At 52.0% G+C, this 20993-nt stretch overlaps 1 protein-coding gene across 1 annotated transcript in view; it reads left to right on the forward strand.

Moving 5' to 3' along the window:
* The window catches only part of LOC139266690 (netrin-G1-like), a 30527-nt gene that overhangs the window by 3077 nt on the left and 6457 nt on the right, over positions 1 to 20993 (forward strand). Inside the window, exons 2-5 of the mRNA XM_070884280.1 lie at positions 11152 to 11795; positions 14639 to 14811; positions 16239 to 16265; positions 19394 to 19561. Coding sequence (XP_070740381.1) covers positions 11152 to 11795; positions 14639 to 14811; positions 16239 to 16265; positions 19394 to 19561 — 1012 coding nt within the window. The remainder of the gene's footprint in view (positions 1 to 11151; positions 11796 to 14638; positions 14812 to 16238; positions 16266 to 19393; positions 19562 to 20993) is intronic.

A 20993-nucleotide genomic window follows, 5' to 3' on the forward strand; every position in this document is an offset into this window, starting at 1 on the left:
CACAGTATTTATGTGGCTGGTCCAGTTAAGTTTCTGGTCAATGGTGATCCCCAGGATGCTGATAGTGGGGGATCCGACAATGGTAACGCCGTTGAATGTCATGGAGAGGTAGTTGGACTCTGGCTTGTTGGAGATGATCATTGCCTTCCAGGTGTGGACCACAAATGTTACTTGCCACTTCGGTGTTGCCAGACTGGGAAACAACGTCGGTGAGTGAGCACAGGGGCGATGGGGGAACAGGACTTGTGTGTGTTAGGACACGGGCAGCACAGGTTTGGATGAGCTGAAATTTACGGAGAGTGGAAGATGGGAGTCCGGCCAGGAGAACATTGGAATGGTCGAGCCTGGAGGGAACAAAGTATTGATGAGGGTTTCAGCAGCAGATGTGCTGAGGCAGGGGCGGAGACGGGCGATGTTACCGAGGTGGAAATAGGTGGCCTTGGTGATCGAGCGGATATGATTGTTTGTTTTAGTTCTTCTCGACCAAAAGGCACCAGTTAATGCTCATCGATCTCAGTGTTGGAAATAGAATCTCCCGCTGGTCTGTAATCCCCAATTTGATTAATCTCTGGCACCAGCTCAAAGTATTCGCCTCCAATTCCACTTCAGTGCCGATTTGTTCATTGATTTGGGTGTTTCGCGTGCTGCAAAGCAAAACTCACAGTATCTGAGCACACACCGAGGGAGAGGCACATCTGGAATACTGCGGGCAGAGTGGGCTCCTCATTGTAGGGGCGAGATGGGACATGGGGCACAGGGACACAGTGTGACCGGAGGTAAGGGGGTGAGGGGAGAAAGAGATGGGACACGGGACACAGTGACACAGTGTGACCAGGGGTGAGGGGGTGAGGGACTGTGTTATGAGGTTAGCTCGAACAGTCGAATTAAAGGGAGAATTGTCACCACTTCTGTAGAAACACAGTCTGTGCCTTGCTCGGGTAAAAGTCTGACAGCCAATTATTTCTGAATCCGATCACCAATTCTGGAAATCCCAGCGAGTGGTGACAGCTGGTGAATGTTAACGTGGAGTTTCTGGGTAATTTCTGTAAGCTGAGTTTGAACTGATTGTAAACTGGTGCCTGGAGATTGTGTCTGATCCTCTCGGGATTGTTAACATCTGTATCCGTTCCCCCGCCAGCTGTTCACACAATCTCACAGCACAGCAGGAGGCCATTCGGCCCATCGTGCCTGTGCCGGCTCTTTGAGAGAGCGATCCAATTAGTCCCACTCCCTGCTCTTTCCCCATAGCCTTGCAAATTTATCCTTTTTCCCAAATTTATCAAGTATATTTTTCCCTGTTTTAAGGGAGTTTAGTTGAAGCAGGTTCAAACAGCTCTTCAAAGAGCGAACACAGGCACGATGGGCCGAATGGCCTTCTGTGCTGTGAGATTCTGTGATATTTCCCCTGTTTTAAGGGAGTTTATTTTCAGCAGATGCGAGCAGCAGATGGGATTTCAGTCTGAACGAGCCAAACATTCTCTTTGTAATATTGCAGTCCGTTCTATTGGGTCTGGGACTAAACCTTTAATACTCAGATGGGAAATCGAGGGTTTGGGAGAGGCCTACAGTAAGTGGATTAAACCTGAGACCATAGACTTTATCCCCATGAATCCTCCCCCTGCCCAATATCTCACTCACTGCCCACTGTCCCCAGTAAACCGGCTGCACATTAAACTTTCCCAGTCTCTTGATTCCTGGATCAGAGCTCCCTCACTGTGCTGCTCTCTGACAATGTTTCGCTCACTTTAGCAGCTCAGACAGGAGAATGTTTGAAGAACGATTTACTGTTGTTGTGGCACTGACTGACTGACCCCTGACCCTGTCACCAGTGGATGGATTTTTCTATCGAGCAGTTTGAATGATGAGGAGTCTCGGTTCCATCTCCTGTTATTCTCTGTTTCCCATTCTCTGTATTGGCCTCACGCAAATTTCATTATAAACACAGATAGAGGCAGACAGGCAAAGTCGAGGGTTCAAGTCCCACTCCAGAGACTTGAGCACAAAACCGAGGTCGAGACTCCCAGTGCAGTACTGAGGGAGTACTGCACTGTCGTAGGGGCAGTACTGAGGGAGTGCTGCACTGTCGTAGGGGCAGTGCTGACGGAGAGCTCCACTGTCGGAGGAGCAGTACTGAGGGAGTGCTGCACTGTCGGAGGGGCAATACTGAGGGAATGCTCCACTGTCGGAGAGGCAATACTGAGGGAGTGCTGCACTGTCGGAGGGGCAGTACTGAGGGAGCGCTACACTGTCAGAGCATCAGTACTGAGTGAGCACTGCACTGTCGGAGGGGCAGTACTGAGGGAGTACTGCACTGTCGTAGGGGCAGTACTGAGGGAGTGCTCCACTGTCGGAGGGGCAGTACTGAGGGAGTGCTGCACTGTCATAGGGGCAGTGCTGACGGAAAGCTCCACTGTCGGAGGAGCAGTACTGAGGGAGTGCTGCACTGTCGGAGGGGCAATACTGAGGGAATGCTCCACTGTCGGAGAGGCAATACTGAGGGAGTGCTGCACTGTCGGAGGGGCAGTACTGAGGGAGCGCTACACTGTCGGAGCATCAGTACTGAGTGAGCACTGCACTGTCGGAGGGGCAGTACGGAGGGAGTGCTGCACTGTCGGAGGGGCAGTTCTGAGGGTGCGCTGCACTGTCGGAGCATCAGTACTAAGTGAGCACTGGACTGTCGGAGGGGCAGTACTGAAGGAGCACTGCACTGTCGGAGGGGCAGTACTGAGGGAGCACTGCACTGTCGGAGGGGCAGTACTGAAGGAGCGCTGCACTGTCGGAGGTGCAGTACTGAGGGAGTGCTACACTGTTAGAGGGGCAGTGCTGAGGGAGCGCTGCACTGTCGGAGGGGCAGTACTGAGGGAGTGCTGCAGTGTCGGAGGGGCAGTACTGAGGGAGCGCTGCACTGCTCTCATCCTGAGTTAGTGAATGGCGCTTTAGAATTCAGTCTTTGCTCTCTCTTTCTCTCCACTCTCTTTCTCTCTCTTACTCCCTCCTCCCCTCCCACATTACACGGGCTCATTCACCAGAAACACCCTGTTGCCGAATTTGCCCTCCGACGAAAGGGGGCGCACTCACTGAGCGAACCGATTTTCCCCGCCCCAATCCATGGAGTGGAGAGTTGAGCAAAATTCAGCTCTTTGTAGATTGTTTTTGTTGCGGGCGGTGCAGTCAGTTTGCGGCGGGGTGGAAGTGCGTGGGGAGCGGGGCGGACGGCGGTATATGTCTGCGAGCTCCTGTTTTATTTCCCACCCCCAGGAACCTGCTGACTGACGGAGCTGAAATGAGCCTGGGATTAAAGTGTTTGTTTAAATCTGGTTTGACAGACAGTCGGTGGGTTCCCTGAACACCTGCTCACAGCCCTGAGTCTCCGTGAGGCTCGGGCACTGGGGACATTAGTTTGGGGAGAAGGCCCTTTATTGGGGACCTTTCATTAGAAGGAGGTCACCCATTGGGGATGGATGGTTTAAAATTGGAAGCTGGGTGTTTAATGAACGATGGCTGTGGTCTATAAGGACCGATCGACACAGGCCGGTCAATAATGTGGGATTACACCACAGCTGGTTGAAGATTTGCTGCAGATTCTCAATCTTTCCCCAGTCTGGTTTCTTTCTCTGAAACCTCCCTCTGGTCTTCTCATTGCTGAAATGTTTAGATACAAACACCAGGTGCAGAGTTCTGGGTTTCATTAACTTGAACAAACATTCATTTCTGCCGGCTCACGTTTTTTTATAATTAAATTCCAAAGTGTAGAATCCCATCGAGCTCCCTGGCAAGATGTTGACTTAAAACCGCCGTTCCTTTATTAAATTAATTCTTGGGATGCTGACATGGCCGGCATTTATTGCCCATCCCCAGGTGTCCTGAGAAGGTGGGGGTGGGCCGCCTTCTTGATCCGCTGGGAGCGAGTTTGATACAAACTGAGTGTCTCGCTCGGCCACTTCAGAGGGTCATTACTAGTCAACCACGTTGGTGTGGGCCTGGAGTCACATATAGGCCCGGGCAGGTTACAGAGGCAGGTTTCCTTCCCTAAAGGACATTACTGAACCAGTTGGGCTTCACGGCAATCTCCCTGAGCTGTGGGCCGTGGGGAGATGGACCCTCTCCCTGACCCACTGTGGGCCGTGGGGAGATGGAGCCTCTCCCTGACCCACTGTGGGCCGTGGGGAGATGGACTCTCTCCCTGACCCACTGTGGGCCGTGGGGAGAGGACTCTCTCCCTGACCAACTGTAGGCCGTGGGGAGATGGACTCTCTCCCTGACCCACTGTAGGCCGTGGGGAGAGGACTCTCTCCCTGACCCACTGTGGGCCGTGGGGAGAGGACCCTCTCCCTGACCCACTGTGGGCCGTGGGGAGATGGACCCTCTCCCTGACCCACTGTGGGCCGTGGGGAGAGGACCCTCTCCCTGACCCACTGTGGGCCGTGGGGAGATGGACTCTCTCCCTGACCCACTGTGGGCCGTGGGGAGAGGACCCTCTCCCTGACCCACTGTGGGCCGTGGGGAGAGGACTCTCTCCCTGAGTTGTGGGCCGTGGGGAGATGGAGCCTCTCCCTGACCCACTGTGGGCCGTGGGGAGAGGACCCTCTCCCTGACCCACTGTGGGCCGTGGGGAGATGGATCCTCTCCGTGACCCACTGCGGGCCGTGGGGAGAGGACCCTCTCCCTGACTCACTGTGGGCCGTGGGGAGATGGAGCCTCTCCCTGACCCATTGTGGGCCGTGGGGAGAGGACCCTCTCCCTGAGCTGTGGGCCGTGGGGAGATGGATCCTCTCCCTGACCCACTGTGGGCCGTGGGGAGAGGACCCTCTCCCTGACCCACTGTGGGCCGTGGGGAGATGGATAATACCAGAAATGAGAGGGTATACATATCAGGAAAGGATGAACAGGCTGGGTCACTTTTCTCTTGAAAAGAGAATGCTGAGGGATGATCTAATAGAGGTCTTTGAAATTTTGAAAGGGTTTGATAGAGTGGATACAGACAGAACCAAGAAATCCAATCAGAAGAAACGTCTGTACCCAAAGAGTGGTGAGAATGTGCAACTTGCTACCACAGGGAGTGGTTAAAACGAATAGTGTAGATGCATTAAGAGGGGGCTAGACAAGCGTATGAGGGAGACGGGAATAGAGGGTTGTGGATAGATTTAGATGAGGAAAGACTGGAGGAGGCTCGAGTGGAGCATAAACACCGGCATGGACTGGTGGGGCCGAATGGCCTGTTTCTGTGCCGTGTATCTTATGTAATCCTATATGTAATCCTATAAGTAATCCTATGTAATCTTTCAGCTCAGTACTGGCCCACTAAATGCTGCTAACTGAGCAACTCTGCTCGAACATTAACTCCAACAAAGGGCCTGATTACTGGGTGATGGGAAGTGACATCAATCTGTGGGATTGTACTTTATGGAGCTACTAACTTCTGTACTCAATAATACACTAATTAATATCATTAACCAGGGGAGTGAACCGTGCTGTTAGCGAGTGGTTTAGTTAGTGATAACGACAGGCTCTTCGTCACACCACACAGTGTAAATGCGAGACAGCAACACTTAAACCCCCGAAATAAATGTCAAGGGATGAGTGGATTTGTAGAAAGAACAATGATTTATAAGATGCTCCGTTTATGCTCCAGTGTTGCAGGAGCAGTTTCTGTAATACATGATCCTTATATTGAAATATCTTCCCTTCCCGCGTTGATGCAGCCACACACAGCAGGAGCCTGTTGTGTCTCTCTCTCCCTGGGCTGTATGGTGATGTTTAATTCTTCTCTTCTTCCTAGGCAGTCCCCCGGAGTCGAGGATGACTTGCTTCCACATTAAAATGAGTTGTCAGGTGACTGATGAGACCAATGTGAGATCCACAGTCTCTGTCACAGGTGGGGTAGATGGTGGTTAGAGGGACGGGTGGGTGGGGTGCTTGGGTTGTCGTACGCACCTTCTGCTGTTTGTACTTGGCTTCCGCATTCTCCCGGCAAAGAGACTCGATGTGTTCATCGCCTTCTCGGATGCTTCTCCTCCATTTTGAGCGGTCTGGATCCAAAGATCCAAGATGCGGCCACTCACAACAACATCGAGCAGACAATAGGGGTGATCAAGCAGCGTTTCCGAAGCCTGGACCGCTCTGGAGGCAGCCTTCAATACTTCCCTCAACAGGTGTCGCTATTCATTGTGGTGTGCTGCATGTTGCACAACTTGGCCATCATGAGGGCCCAGGCCTTACCAGTGGGGAGTGCAGCCCCAACTCAGGAGGAGGAGAAAGAGGAACAGGAGCCTGGAGAGGCCCCGACTGGTCAGCCAGAGGAGGAGGTGCAGCAGCCACGGAGGAGACACCGTGGCACTGCTCCCGATACAAGGGCCACATGTCAGCGGCTCATCATACATCGGTTCTCCAACAACACAACACAACCCCTGACCAGCAACTAATAAACATTTAACAACGGCCCCTTGAAACACCATAACACACAATTAACCTCAACAATATCTGTACACAGGCCCCTGCCATTTGTCATTCCTCAACAGTACCCATGTGCCGTATTAGGCACATACACTTACAACAATAGCAGGCCTCAAAAACTGCAACCAGATCATGACAAACATATTTACAGGATGAGGCCATCTCTCCATTGTGGCCAAAGTTTTTATTGAGACTAGCTCTGGCATTTGCTACCCCTTACCTTAACCCCCTCCCACATCTCCTGCTCCTCCTCAATGTTGCCTCAGTGCCTGCAGCAAGGCTGCTTGAGGGCTGCTGTGTGTTTAACACAGACACTACAGATGGCCTAGTAGGATACATTGGACCAGCTCTGGGCCTAGAAGGCCCGGCTGCAGACTGCACCACCTCAGCATCGGCGGCAGCAGTCTAGGTTGGCTGGTGTGTAGACCGCAGCAGGTGCAAAGGCAGAGTGGCAGTGGTGGGAGCCAGAATGCTGTCATCTTGAGCAAAGACAACAAGTTCCATTTCCCACGGCCCACTGCCACCTCCCCCAGGGCGGAGCCTCAACATCTGGAGCAATATGTGGGAGCGCGGATTACTGGCCTGCTTCGGCACCGTTACCTCCCCGTTGGACTGTGGGGAACAGAGAGGATGGCAGCAGTCAGTGTTTGCATGGCATCACTCTGTGACTGACTCAGGACAGCCTGAGTCTCAAACGCAGCGTTCTGAGAGTTGTTGCCACAATCATTGACAGTATCACATCACAAAGGCCTTGCGTGGCTTGGGTCTGTGATGCGATAGCTGCTGCCACGTCAACCATGGCACGCGCTCTCCCCTCTGCGACTCCACTGTCGCTGGTTGAGTCCATCTCCCTCTGTAAATGGGCAAGGATGGGTTCATTGAACTGCTGAGAGGCAGGGACAATGCTTGAGGCGGTCTCCCCCAACCTCAGTGCAAGTGTATCCATGCTCTGCGGGACCTTCTCCAATGCACCCATTGGCTCGCGGTGCATTTGCATGGACTCTCTGGACATAGCCTCCAAGTCCAGGTCCACGTCTGACTGTCTCTGAGCAGGACTGATAGGCCGACTCACTGTCCGGGGAGATGGCCCCCGAACTTCCCCTCGCTCTGGGCGCTGCTGTATGCCACTGGAGTCAGGAGCCTCAGGCTCTTCAAAGCCCAGGAATGTTGGCTCTTCCACCAAGGTGGTGTCCCCACACGGAGCAACTGATGAAGGGTCCCACACAGGCACCACACTTTCCTCACCTTCCTCTTCATCTTCCCCGTCAGTTGAAGTGGACGGCGTTTGCTGTCAAGGTTCAAGGATCTCACAGAAATGCCAAAGGGCATTCACATACCGTCACGGTCCACAGGGGGCGCTGCTTCTCCGGCCACTACCGCACCAACTGGTGTGCCCATGGGGATGGACACTCGCTCCTCCACGTCACTGAGGGCTTGTATGTCAGGCTCCCCTCCACCGGTGCACTGCTGCTCTCTCCTGTTGTGAGCTAGTTTCACCTGCAGTAAGAAGCACAAGAAGGTGTGAGTGAGTGTGCAGCTCATCGTGTGCCACATGTGCCTTCCATAGTTGAATAGTTGCTGCTGTGTGGATGTGCGCAAACGTGCATTTGAATCTGCGTGGCTGCTCACAGTGCATGTGTGAACGGTGGGATGAGGTGAGAAGGGCCTCAGATTAGGGTTGAGGCTGAAGTCTTGAGAAAGGGTAGTGTGAGGAGGGGTGAGGCTGAGTAGGGAACAAGAAGGTGAGCCAGGTTTGGATGGGCCGGGCATGGCTGGTGACCTGAGCCTGAACCTTTATGGTGCCTTCACCAACAAAGACCACGGCCTGGGACACACAGTGATGGAGCAGTCGGAGGTCAGTTGTAGCGCTGGGGCACGGTGCTGTTAATTATGTCCCGAGGACACGGCAATTCAGGAGCACGTCACATCTGCACCGTTCCATTATTCATTCATACTTTACACAGCTTTAGGATTCTGGTACTAATGTTCACTCCATTCCTTCTGCATCGAGTATTAAAAATAACCAATCCAATATGCGGCTTTAGTCACTGCCTTTAGTCGATGCTGTGACAATTGTAGATTCATTAATCTCTATGATCTCTGTATATTGCCGCGCTCTCCATCTTTATCACACACATTAGTTTTATTGATTGCTGCAACAGCCACTTGCTGGGGATGAGGATGTTACAGGTAAGCTGTCTGATCATTTGGAAAAGGATGTCGGGCTGATTCTGTGTTGCCGATGTCAGGCAGAGTCCCAGTGTGTCCGATCCACAGGATGCACTGCAGCAACTCGCCAAGGCTTCTTCAGCAGCACCTCCCAAACCTGCCACCTCTACCACCTAGAAGGACGAGGGCAGCAGGTGCCTGGGAACACCATCACCTCCAAGTTCCCCTCGAGTCACACAGTGTCCCGACTTAAAATCACAGCATCATAGAATGATGCAGCACAGAAGGAGTCCATTCGGCCCATCATGCCTGTGCTGGCTCTTTGAAAGTGTTACCCAATTCACCCCACTCCCCCGCTCTTTCACCACAGCTCTGTAAATCTTTCCCCTTCAAGTATTTCTCCAATTCCCGATTGAATCTGCTGCCATCGCCCTTTCAGGCAGCGCATTCCAGATCACAACATGTGGAGCTGCCGCTGTGTCCATCGCTGCTTCACCGTGGAAGGTCAATGACCTGATGTGACCCCGAGGGAGCCCTGCCACCTCCGACTGCTCCCTCACAAACCAGCCTGAGGTAAAGCATCATTAGGCCCACAGGCTGGGTGAGGGTCCGACACACAGAGCCCAGGGGTAAGGCCTGAGCACAAATAAGGGATTGTTTTAACAATAGACGATAAAAAGACAAGTTCCCATTAATCATTCTGCCCACAAAACTCTCGCCCTTTCTCTCTCTCTCTAACCCAAACAGACAGCTGCAGTGAGACTCATTTTCCCATCTCTGAAGGTCGGAGGTCGGAGATTCTTTCACTGAACATGAACTTTGGAAAATCTAAACAAAGAAAACTTCCAAAATGTCGTCATGTCAGAAATCTATCCAAATGTCAGCTCCCTGGTCTCTTTACAGTCCATTTTATTTTGCTCAAAACGATTCCCAAGGATGATTGGGGAACTGAGAGGATCTAACTATGGGGAAAGGCTGAATAGGCTGGGGCTCGTTCCTGGTCCCAGGGATGGAGGACTTCAGTTACAGGGAGATACTGGAGAAGCTGGGATTGTTTTCCTTACAGCAGAGAAGGTTAAGGGGAGATTTAATACAGGTGTTCATGGTCATGAGGGGTTTAGACAGAGTAGATAGAGAGAAACTGTTCCCATTGACGGAAGGCTCGAGAACCAGAGGACACATATTTAAGGTGATTGACAAAGAACCAAAGGCGACTTGAGGAAAATTGTTTTTGCGCAGTGAGTGGTTAGGATCTGGAATGCACTGCCTGAAAGGGTGGTGGAGGCAGAGCCCAGCGGGAGAATTGTGTCCAAATTCTGGGCACCACACTTTAGGAAGGATGATAGGGCCTTGGAGAGGGTGCAGACGAGATTTACTGGAATGGTCCCAGGGATGAGGGACTTCAGTTATGTGGAGATTCTGGAGAAGCTGGGATTTTCTCCTCAGAGCAGAGAAGGTTAAGGGGAGATTTAATACAGGTGTTCAAAATCATGAAGGGATTTTGATTGAGTAAATAAGGAGACACTGTTTCCAGTGGCAGGAGGGTCGGTAACCAGAGGACACAGATTGAAGGTGATTGGTGAAAGTACCAGAGGGGAGATGAGGAGACCCCACTTTCTACCTTCTGACACTCTGAATAGCTGCCCTTTACCCCTACTCTCTGCTTTATGTCCTGAAGCCAGCGAGCTATCCATTCTGCTACTGGCTCCCTGACTCTGCATTCTCTGACCTTATTCATTAGTCTATTATGTGGTCCCTTATCGAAGTTCTTTTGGAAATCTGGATAAATTATATCTACTACATTACCCTTGTCTGCTCTCTCTGTTACCTCTTCAGAGAATGCAATGAGGTTGGTCAAGCAAGACTTTCCCTTTTGAACTCCATGCTGACTATTCATTATTATACTTTTGCTCTCTAAATGTTATTCTATATTCTCCTTTAGTAAGGATTCCATTATTTCTCCAACCACCGATATTAAGTTGATGGGTTTACAGTTCCCTGAACATGTTCTATCTCCCTTCTTAAATATAAGTATTATGTTAGCTATCTTCCAGTCCTCGGGTATGACACCTTTTTCAAACTAATTAATAAATATGTGCCCCTGCTATTTCTTCCCCAGATTCATTTAAAAAGCACAGAAGTGTTCCGTCCAGACCTGGGGTTTTATTTAACCCGTGCTGTACCTGTCCTGGGAGTGTTTGATGGGACAGTGTAGAGGGAGCTTTACTCTGTATCTAACCCATGCTGTACCTGCCCTGGGAGTGTTTGATGGGACAGTGCAGAGCTTTACTCTGTCTCTAACCCGTGTTGTACCTGCCCTGGGAGTGTTTGATGGGACAGCGTAGAGGGAGCTTTACTCTGTATCTAACCCGTGCTGTATCTGCCCTGGGAGTGTTTGATGGGACAGTGTAGAGGGAGCTTTACTCTGTATCTAACCCGTGCTGTACCTGCCCTGGGAGTGTTTGATGGGACAGTGTAGAGGGAGCTTCACTCTGTATCTAACCCGTGTTGTTCCGTCTCTGTTTCCAGGAGAACCCGTACATGTGCAACAACGAGTGTGATGCTCACACGCCCGAGCTCGCACACCCGCTTGAGCTGATGCTGGATGATGAGGGGCGGATTCCCAACACCTTTTGGCAAAGTGTCTCCTGGAGGAGTTTCCCCGAGCCCCTCCTGATCAACATCACTCTGTCCTGGGGCAAGACCATCGAGCTGACCGAGGACATAGTCATCACCTTCGAGTCAGGCCGGCCGGAGCAGATGGTCCTGGAGAAGTCTCTGGACCACGGCCGGACGTGGCAACCCTACCAGTTCTACGCGGCCGACTGCCTCACCTCCTTCGGGATGGAGCCGAGAAGTGCCCGGGATCTGAGCCCGGCCTCGGTGCTGGATATCATCTGCACGGAGGAGTACTCCAGGGGCTACGTGTGGAAGGTGGACAAGATGGTCCGCTTCGAGATCCAGGAGCGTTTTGCCCTGTTCGGGGGGCCCCGTCTCCAGGACATGGCCTCGCTGTACGGCCAGCTGGACACCACCAAGGACCTGAGGGACTTCTTCACCCTGACCGACCTGCGGGTCAGGCTGCTCCGGCCGGCCACTGGGGCCACCAGTGTTGACCAGCACAACCTCTCCAAATACTTTTACGCCATCTCCAACCTGGACATTCATGGCCGGTGAGAGCTCCTCGCTCCTTCTGGCCAGAGTCGCAGATCCCACACTTCACACCCGGGGGGTGCCCTGTCAGGCCAACATCTGGGGCACTCACAGGAACAACATCTGGGGGCACTCACAGGACCAACATCGGGGGGGGGGGGCGCTCAGGGTCAACATCTGGGGGCACTCACAGGGTCAACATCTGGGGTTAACTCACAGGGACACCATCTGGGGTTAACTCACAGGGAAAGATCTGGGGAGCACTCACAGGGCCAACATCTGGGGCACTCATAGGGTCACCATCTGGGGTAACTCACGTGGCCAACATCTGAGAGGGCACTCACAGGGTCAATATCTGGGGGAGCTCAGGGTCAACATCTGGGGGCACTCAGTTTCAACATTTCAGGGCACTCTATCAGGACCAGCATCTGGGAGCACTCACAAGGCCAACATCTGGGGGCACTATCAAGGAGAACATCTGGGGCACTCTATCAAGGCAACATCTGGGGAACTCTATCAGGGCCAACATCTGGGGGATACTCTCAGTCTATGAACTTGGTGATACTCCATCAGAGCAAATAGCTGGTGTTCTCTATCAGAGCTAACATCTGGGATACTTTATCAGGGATAACATCTGGCATGGCAATCTAGCAGTTATCATCTGGAGGGCACTATATCGGAGTTAACATCTGGCACACAATCTCAATGAACATCTGAAGGGCAGTCTATCAGGGCCAACATCTAATTACGAGGAGAGATTACACAAACTAGGGTTGTGTTCCTAGAATTTAGAAGGTGAATTGAATGAAGTTTTCAAGTTATGAAGGGAAACTGAAAGGGTAGATAGAGAGAAACTATTCCCCTGGTTCGGGATTCTAGGAGTAGGGAGAAAATCTAAAAATTAGAGCCAGACCTTTCAGGAGTCAAATTAGGAAACACTTCTACACACAAAGGGTGGTAGAAGTTTGGAACTCTCTTCCACAAATAGCAGTTGATGCAAGATCAATTGTTAATTTTAAATCTGAGATTAATAGATTTTATCAGCCAATGGTATTCAGGGATATGGGGCAAAGGCGGGTGAATGGAGTTAGGTCACAGATCAGCTATCATCCCATTGAATGGCGGAGCAGGCTCGAGGGGCTGAATGGCCTCCTCCTGTTCCGATGTGAACGCTGGGTAACTGGGAGGTTTGACAGCGATAGATGGGGATCCCTCCCCCGGCCCACTGGGCACCGTCAGCTGCCCCTGTGTCGGGTGTTTGAGCTTCCCTGAATGGCCCTGCGACAGTGGGCACAGACCAGCACTGTGCAAGCTCTCCCTGCCGCTGGTGATGGGCCCGTTAGCGAGCTTTCACAGTCCTGCTGGCTGGCTGGCGATGAGTCAGCGAGTTCCTGCTCAGTGTTCAGCCAATCGAGTAGCACGGAGCGAGCAGAGTCTGTCCCTTTACTCTCAGCACTGCCGAGCTCCAGTCTGATCAGGATTCAGAGAGTGAGAGGATCACACAACACAGGGGGAGGCCATTCAGACCATCGGGCCTGTGCCGGTCTTTGAAAGAGATATCCAATTAGTCCCACTCCCCGCTCTTTCCCCATAGCCCTGCAAATCTTTCCCTTGAAGTATTTTATCCAATTCCCTTCTGAAAGTTACAATTGAATCTGCTCCCACCGCCCTTTCAGGCAGCGCATTCCAGATCACAACTCGCTGCATAAATAAACTCTCCTCATCTCCCCTCTGCGTCTTTTACCAATTACCTTCAACCTGTGACCTCTGTTCCCCGACCCTCCTGCCACTGGAAACAGTTGCTCCCATTTACTCGATCCAAGCCCTTCCTGATTTGAGGAATGATTGTGACTGAAGGCTTCCTTCGTGTTGGATCTATATTCAGTCTGGGTCAGTGAGTTCCCATTCTCCCATCACACAATCTCCAGGGCTTGGAGCCATTCCCTCATTATTCCACACTCAGCTTCTGGGAGGCTCGCTCCAACTTTTAGCCGAGGACAATCTTCAGATACTAATTAGAGAACAGGAGCAGTAAAATGTTTACGCTGCCGTTAATGTGACTCCAAGGAACTGCCTGGGTATCTGCTTAGTTCAGCAAACAGTGCCCAGAACTGACAATTTGCTGAATGTGCAACGTACAATCTGCGGATTATGAAGCTTCACCCTCGCAGTGAGTTAAACAGCTCCTTGGCCTCTCCTCCTCCCTATCTGTGTAACCTCCTCTCACCCTACAGCCCTCCGAGATCTCTGCTCTCCTCCACCACAGGCCTCTTGCCCATCCCCCACTCCCTTCGCTCCACCATTGGTGGCCGTGCCTTCATCTGCCTGGGCCCTGAGCTCTGGAATTCCCTCCCTAAACATCTCCCTCTCTACCTCTCTCTCTCTTAAGACGCTCCTTAAAACTGACCTCTTCGACTAAGCTTTTGGTCACCTGTCCTAATATCACCTTAAGTGGCTCGGTGTCAGTTTATCTGATTTACGCTCCTGTGAAGCACCTTGGGACGAAATGCATTATATAAATGCAAGTTGTTGTTGCAGGTGTTATTGTTGTTGAAAAGCAATAACTTGTGCGAGGCGCTCTATAAATGCAAGCTCTTCCTTTGAGGGGCCTGGAAGGCCGGAGCTGATCAGAAACTCTCTCCTAACGTGTTGTTATTGCTGCCCAGAATCTGATCGTCAATCAGCGGAAACACACCCAGAAACTGACCCGCCGCCTGGGTTGAAAGGCAGTAAGTGGGAGAAAAATGTTGCTGTTTGCAGAGCGAAGCTGGGAAAGGGAGAGCGGACTCGCGGAGCGGCCAGTCCCCAGTCTAACCCGGCTGCTCAGCTTATTTGAAACCAGCTTGCTGTTGTTTTTTGCCAGGTGTAAGTGCAATCTTCACGCCAACAACTGTATCTGGGAGAAGGGGAAGCTGAGTTGCGAGTGCGAGCACAACACGACGGGGCCGGACTGCGAGAGATGCAAGAAAGGCTTTCAAGGCCGAGCGTGGAGAGCGGGCTCGTACCTCCCAATCCCCAAAGGGACGGCCAATGTCTGTGAGTAATCAGAGCTGCTCCGGCCCGGCCCAGTGCCGGCACCAGATTCCCTTCACATTTCATTCTCAGCCCAACTCTCGGCAATGTACCGACTCCAAAATACAACCCACCCATCTTTGTCATTGTGTTCATGTGGGAACAGAGACTCACAGCGGGAGATTGGACAGAGCCAGGGACAGAGATAGGGTCCGTGCCCACAGCTCCACACTGAGGGAAAGGGTGGGGGGGGGGGCGGCGGAGAGAGAAAGAGACAGAGATGGAGAAAGAGAGAAAGAGAGAAGCAAAGAATGAAAGAGAGAACAAACAAAAAGAAAGAGAAAGTGGGAAACAGAGAAATAGAGAAAGTGATAAAGAGGGAGAGAGAGAAGCAGAGAAATTAAGTTAGAATGAGAGACAGAAAGTAAGAGAGACAAAAGGAAAGTGAGAGAAAGAATTAGAGATATAGCGAAGAAAAAAAAGAATGAAAGGAAAATTATCCAATTAGTCCCACTCCCCGCTCTTTCCCCATGGACCTGCAAATGTTGCCTTTTCAAGTATTTATCCAACTCCCTTTTGAAAGTTATGATTGAATCTGCTCCCATCGCCCTTTCAGGCAGCGCATTCCAGATCACAACAACTTGCTGCGTAAAAATAATCCTCATCTCCCTCTGGGTCTTTGGCCAATCACCTTCAATCTGTGTCCTTGGGTTACCCACCCTCCTGCCCTTGCAAACAGTTTCTCCTTATTCACTCCATCAAAACCCTTCCTCATTTTGAAGCCCTCTATCAATGTAATGTCGGGGTCAGTGAGCGAGGGGGATCGCTGGCATTATGTAGAGGGTGAGGTTGTAATAGCCGCAGGTGTTGAATTTGCTGAAACCTTACTCCGGACACCCACAGATACAGAGCCAGCAGTGAGGTGCAGACTAATGTGAGAATGGAATGTTCACAGCTGGATGAATATCTGGGGAACAGCTGGGGAGGGTGAGAGGAGAATAAGCCTCTATGTAATCAATATCTGAAGCAGATCAGGAAGTGAAGGTTGTGAGGGACATCTGTGGCCATTGCTGTGTGTGGAATGTCCCGAGATCAATATCCGGATAGTGAGCTGACTGGGCAGTGGGGGAGGGGTGTGTGTGACTACTGATGCCCTTACGTATTAACTCTGCGTACTTACACACTAATCGCACGTAGTGGGAGCGTCCCCACATACTACTCTCACACTCACCTTACGGGAGCACTTTAGCAACTCTACCTGGTCTCACACAGGGCTGGTGTGATCGCTCAGAGGATGCAGCATGCCAATCCCCCATCAGTTCCTTGTTCTGAGTTTGAGTGACGTCGATCTGATGAACACTCCGTGTAATGGGTTGTGTTAATGTGTTTATCGATAAAGATTGTTAATCAGATGTCTCTCTAACTCTGTTTGTTTCTCTTTCCCTCTCCAGGCTTCCCTGACCCCGTGGCGAATGGCCGTGAGTTGGACCTATACTCTCTGACCTGTGACCTGTGACCTGCTGACCCAGAGCCCATTTCTGCATCGGGAATAATCCGCTTCCCTCAAACCTCCCTCATCTCTCAGTGAGCGAGGAACAGGTGTAGGTGTGAGCGGGGGCCGAGTGTGAGCAGGGGTAGAGTGTGAGCGGGTGAAGGTGTGAACAGGTGAAGGTGTGAGGCAGTGCAGGTGTGAGCAGGGCTGGGATCAGGAGTCTGCTTGTCCGTGTATCTATGGAGTAAAGTATAATCTTCTCGAGTGGTGCAGCAGATATGAAGCAGGGAAGATGTAATATATATGACCCACATCTTAGCTGAGACAAAAATGCTTCTTAACACTGTCTCAGTGAGAATGTTCAGTGGGAAGTGGAGGGAAGATTTGTAGAAAGCCACGTGGTGGCTGAGGCCGAGATCAATGGTGACCTGTTGTAATCCCGTAATCCCAGATGCAGGAATAGGAACTGGGTGAGTGTCTCGGCCTCAATCTGTTCCCCTTTGTTCCTGTCAACTTGTTCCCATTTATTTAACCCTTCGCATGCTGTCAATGTCATTCCAAACCATCCGCCATATCGCAACCCTGAACCAACACCCAGACTGACCGGGAGCAGAGTGACCATAACTCCCCATACTGAATGGGAGTGAACATAACTCCCCACACTGATCGGGAGTGACCATAACTCCGCACACTGACCGGGAGTGACCATAACTCCCCACACTAATCAGGAGTGACCATAACTCTCCACACTGACCAGGAGTGACCATAACTCCCCACACTGATTGGAATGACCATAACTCTCCAAACTGACCGAGAGTGACCATAACCCACCACACTGACCGGGTCTGGGGGTCTGAGGCACCTGGAGCTTCGATGAAATGTTACACTTTGACCCCAAACCTGCCCCTTTCCTGCCCAGGTACAGCTAGAACCGACACTCAAAACCTTCATCACCGACACAAACTGAACTAAAGACAAACTAGTTCTAATGTCTGGCGATGAATCTCCATTTTGTGCTGAATTACTGAGTGAGATGTTGCTGTATTCAGTCACACTGAATCATAACAGGGAGACTCTGTCACATCCAGCATTACACAGTTTGCCTTTCAAACCCTCAACCCACTCGAATGTACCGAAATCCCACAATAACAGCCTGTCACGGCCTCACCCCATTTAATCATCGCTCCGCGGACCAGATTCCACTAATTATCCATCGATCCGCTTCGAGCGACAGCCCGGGCAGTGAGTAGCCCCGGGGAAGTGATTGATTGAGCCGACATTGGCTCCCAGTCCAACATCGCCTCCAATTTATAATTCTCATCCTCGCATTCAAATCCCTCCATGGCCCCACCACTCTCTATCTCAGTAAGTCCTCCCACCCGACTCTCCTCCCGATCTCAGTAAACCTCCTTCCAATCTCCATCAACCTCCTCCCACCCTACACTCTCCCTATCTTAGTAAACCCTCCTACCTACACTCTCCCGATCTCAGTAAACTCTCCCACCCTACACCCTCCCTATCTCAGTAAACCCTCCTACCTACGCCCTCCCTATCTCAGTAAATCCTCCCAACTTACACCCCTCCCTATCTCAATAAACCCTCCCACCCTACACCCCTCCCTATCTCCATCAACCTCCTCCAACCCTACACCCCTCCCTATCGCTGTAACCTCCTCCAGCTCTACACCCCTCCCTATCTCTATATCCCCCTCCCACCCTACAACCCTCCCTATCTCTGTAACCTCCTCCATCCCTAATGCCTTCCCAAGCCTCCAGCTGCCTGGGTCCGAAGCTTTGGAATTCCCTCCCTAAACCTCTCCACACCACCTCTCTCTTCTCCTTTAAGAATCTCCTTAAAACCTTCCACTTTGACCGAGCTTTTGGTCACCTGTCCTAATATCTCCTCCCGAGTCTCGGTGTGAGTTTCTGTCTGATTGGCGGTGTAGCGGAGATGGAAATGTCTGTTTGCTTGTCTCTCGGATACTCCTGCAATCCCGGACAGTCTCCACTCGATGTGTGTGCGCACAGTACAGATGTTCTGTTCAGAACGCGCGTTGTTCTCCAGCTGGGATTAATAATTGCTGATTTCTCCTGACACATGCAGCTGACCCAAAGCTCGGTCGCAAATGGCCAAGAATCTCATCACTAGAGGTCACGATCCCAGAGCAAGGTAGGAGCTCTCAAACACCGCGACTGGCTCAGAGCACAGGAGAAAGCAAGGATTTGCATTTATATAGTGTTCCTTCAGGACTGCCCCACCGGCAGGGCAGCAATCCCTCAGTACTGCCCCTCAAACAGTGCAGTGTTTCCTCAGTACTTTCCCTCCGACAGTGCAGCACTCCCTTAGTACTGTCCCTCTGGCAGTGCAGCAGTCTTTCAGTACTACCACTCCAGCAGTGCAGCAATCCCTCAGTAATGCCCCTCACACAGTGCAGCACTCCCTCAGTACTGCCCCTCTGTCAGTGAAGCACTCCCTCAGTACTCCACCTCACACAGTGCAGCACTCCCCCTCACACAGTGCAGCACTCCCTCAGTACTCCCCGTTTTACAGTGCAGCACTCCCTCAGTACTCCCCCTCACACAGTGCAGCACTCCCTCAGTACTCCCCCTCACACAATGCAGCACTCCCTTAGTACTCCCCCTCACACAGTGCAGCACTCCCTCAGTACTCCCCCTCACACAGTGCAGCACTCCCTCAGTACTGCCCGCTGAAACTGCAGCGCTCCCTCAGTACTGCACTGGGAGCGTCAGTCTGGATTATGGGCTCAAGTCTCTGGAATGGGACTTGAACCGATGACCTTCTGACTCCGAGGCGAACGTGCTGCCAACTGAGCCACAGTTGAAAGGCCCCTAACTTGGCAGTGCTGTGTAAAACCCGGCACAGAATCTATAAACCTGGGATTGGGACCATCCATTGCCATCTGCCTGATTCAATGCAAACCGTAACTAGCCAGGAGTCTGATGTTTTCCCCTCACTGCTAAAAGCCTCAGTGTTCCCTCCCTCCCTCCCATTCCTGCCATTTCCTCCCCACCTCTCATTCCTGCAGCATGTGACCCTCTCACAGTCTGCAAACTGCCTGTGTCCCGTCTACACTCTCTGTCTTTTCCCTGCAAGCCTGCGAATGCTTCGGCCATTCGAACCGGTGCAGTTACCTCGAGCTGCTCACCACCGCCATTTGCGTGAGCTGTAAGCACAACACTAGAGGCCGACACTGCCAGTTATGTCGGCTGGGCTACCACCGAAACCCTTCAGCACAGCTGGACCACCACAACGTTTGCCGAGGTCAGTTCCTGTTACAATCTCTGCTCTCACCTTCTTTCACCCTTCACCTTCTTTCACCCTTCTGCTTTCAGCCCAAAACAAGATAAAGAAACAAAGAAAATACCTTCAATAGGGCTGAGCAAAGCACGTCGGAAATCAGCCCCTGTTTCCCCAGTGACCAGCCTCAATCCAACCTTTCCCCAGTGACTAGGCCCCGACCCAACCTTCCCCCAGTGACTAGACCCCGACCCAACCTTTCCCCAGAGACTCGACCCCGACCCAACCTTTCCCCAGTGACTAGACCCCGACCCAACCTTTCCCCAGTGACTAGACCCCGACCCAACCTTTCCCCAGTGACTAGACCCCAACCCAACCTTTCCCCAGTGACGAGACCCCGACCCAACCTTTCCCCAGTGACTAGACCCCGACCCAACCTTTCCCCAGTGACGAGGCTCCGACCCAACCTTTCCCCAGTGACTAGGCCCCGACTCAACCTTTCCCCAGTGACTAGGCCCCGACTCAACCTTTCCCCAGTGACTAGACCCCGACCCAACCTTTCCCCAGTGACTAGGCCCCGACTCAACCTTTCCCCAGTGACTAGACCCCGACCCAACCTTTCCCCAGTGACTAGACCCCGACCCAACCTTTCCCCAGTGACTAGGCCCCGACTCAACCTTTCCCCAGTGACTAGACCCCGACCCAACCTTTCCCCAGTGACTAGACCCCGACCCAACCTTTCCCCAGTGACGAGACCCCGACCCAACCTTTCCCCAGTGACTAGGCCCCGACTCAACCTTTCCCCAGTGACTAGACCCCGACCCAACCTTTCCCCAGTGACTAGACCCCGACCCAACCTTTCCCCAGTGACTAGACCCCGACCCAACCTTTCCCCAGTGACTAGACCCCGACCCAACCTTTCCCCAGTGACTAGACCCCCGACCCAACCTTTCCCCAGCGACTAGGCACCGACTCAAACTTTCCCTAGCGATGAGGCCTGGCCCAGGCTTTCCCTCGCGATGAGGCCTGGCCCAGGCTGTGTTGAGGTAAATTAAAAGCTCTGTGCTTTGACGATATCATCATTGCCTCCCTGTCTGCATTGTTTTTCAGGAATTTGTATGTTGTTTGTAATATGTCCTTACTGTACAGTATAAATGCACACGAGGCCCATACTTGAGAGAAGGTCACTCTGTGACCAGTTACCTTTATTACCAAGACCTCAAGAGACAGACGGTGGGTGGAGCTTCCCCTTTTCTACCAGAAAGTCCAGGTTAGGAGTGTCTCCCACAAGTTCGCGCCCTGTGGTCAGTGTTCTCAAGGTGTACAACTTAGGTCAGCTTATTCATGGGTCACAATGACAGTTGAATACATGACATCACCTCCCCCCCAAAGTCTTATTGGGATCACAGGTTAAGTCTCTCTGGTGGTTTACACTCCCTTGTAGAGCGCCTGAGTT

This window comes from Pristiophorus japonicus, chromosome 7, assembly GCF_044704955.1.
Source record: "Pristiophorus japonicus isolate sPriJap1 chromosome 7, sPriJap1.hap1, whole genome shotgun sequence".
NCBI lineage: Eukaryota > Metazoa > Chordata > Chondrichthyes > Pristiophoridae > Pristiophorus > Pristiophorus japonicus.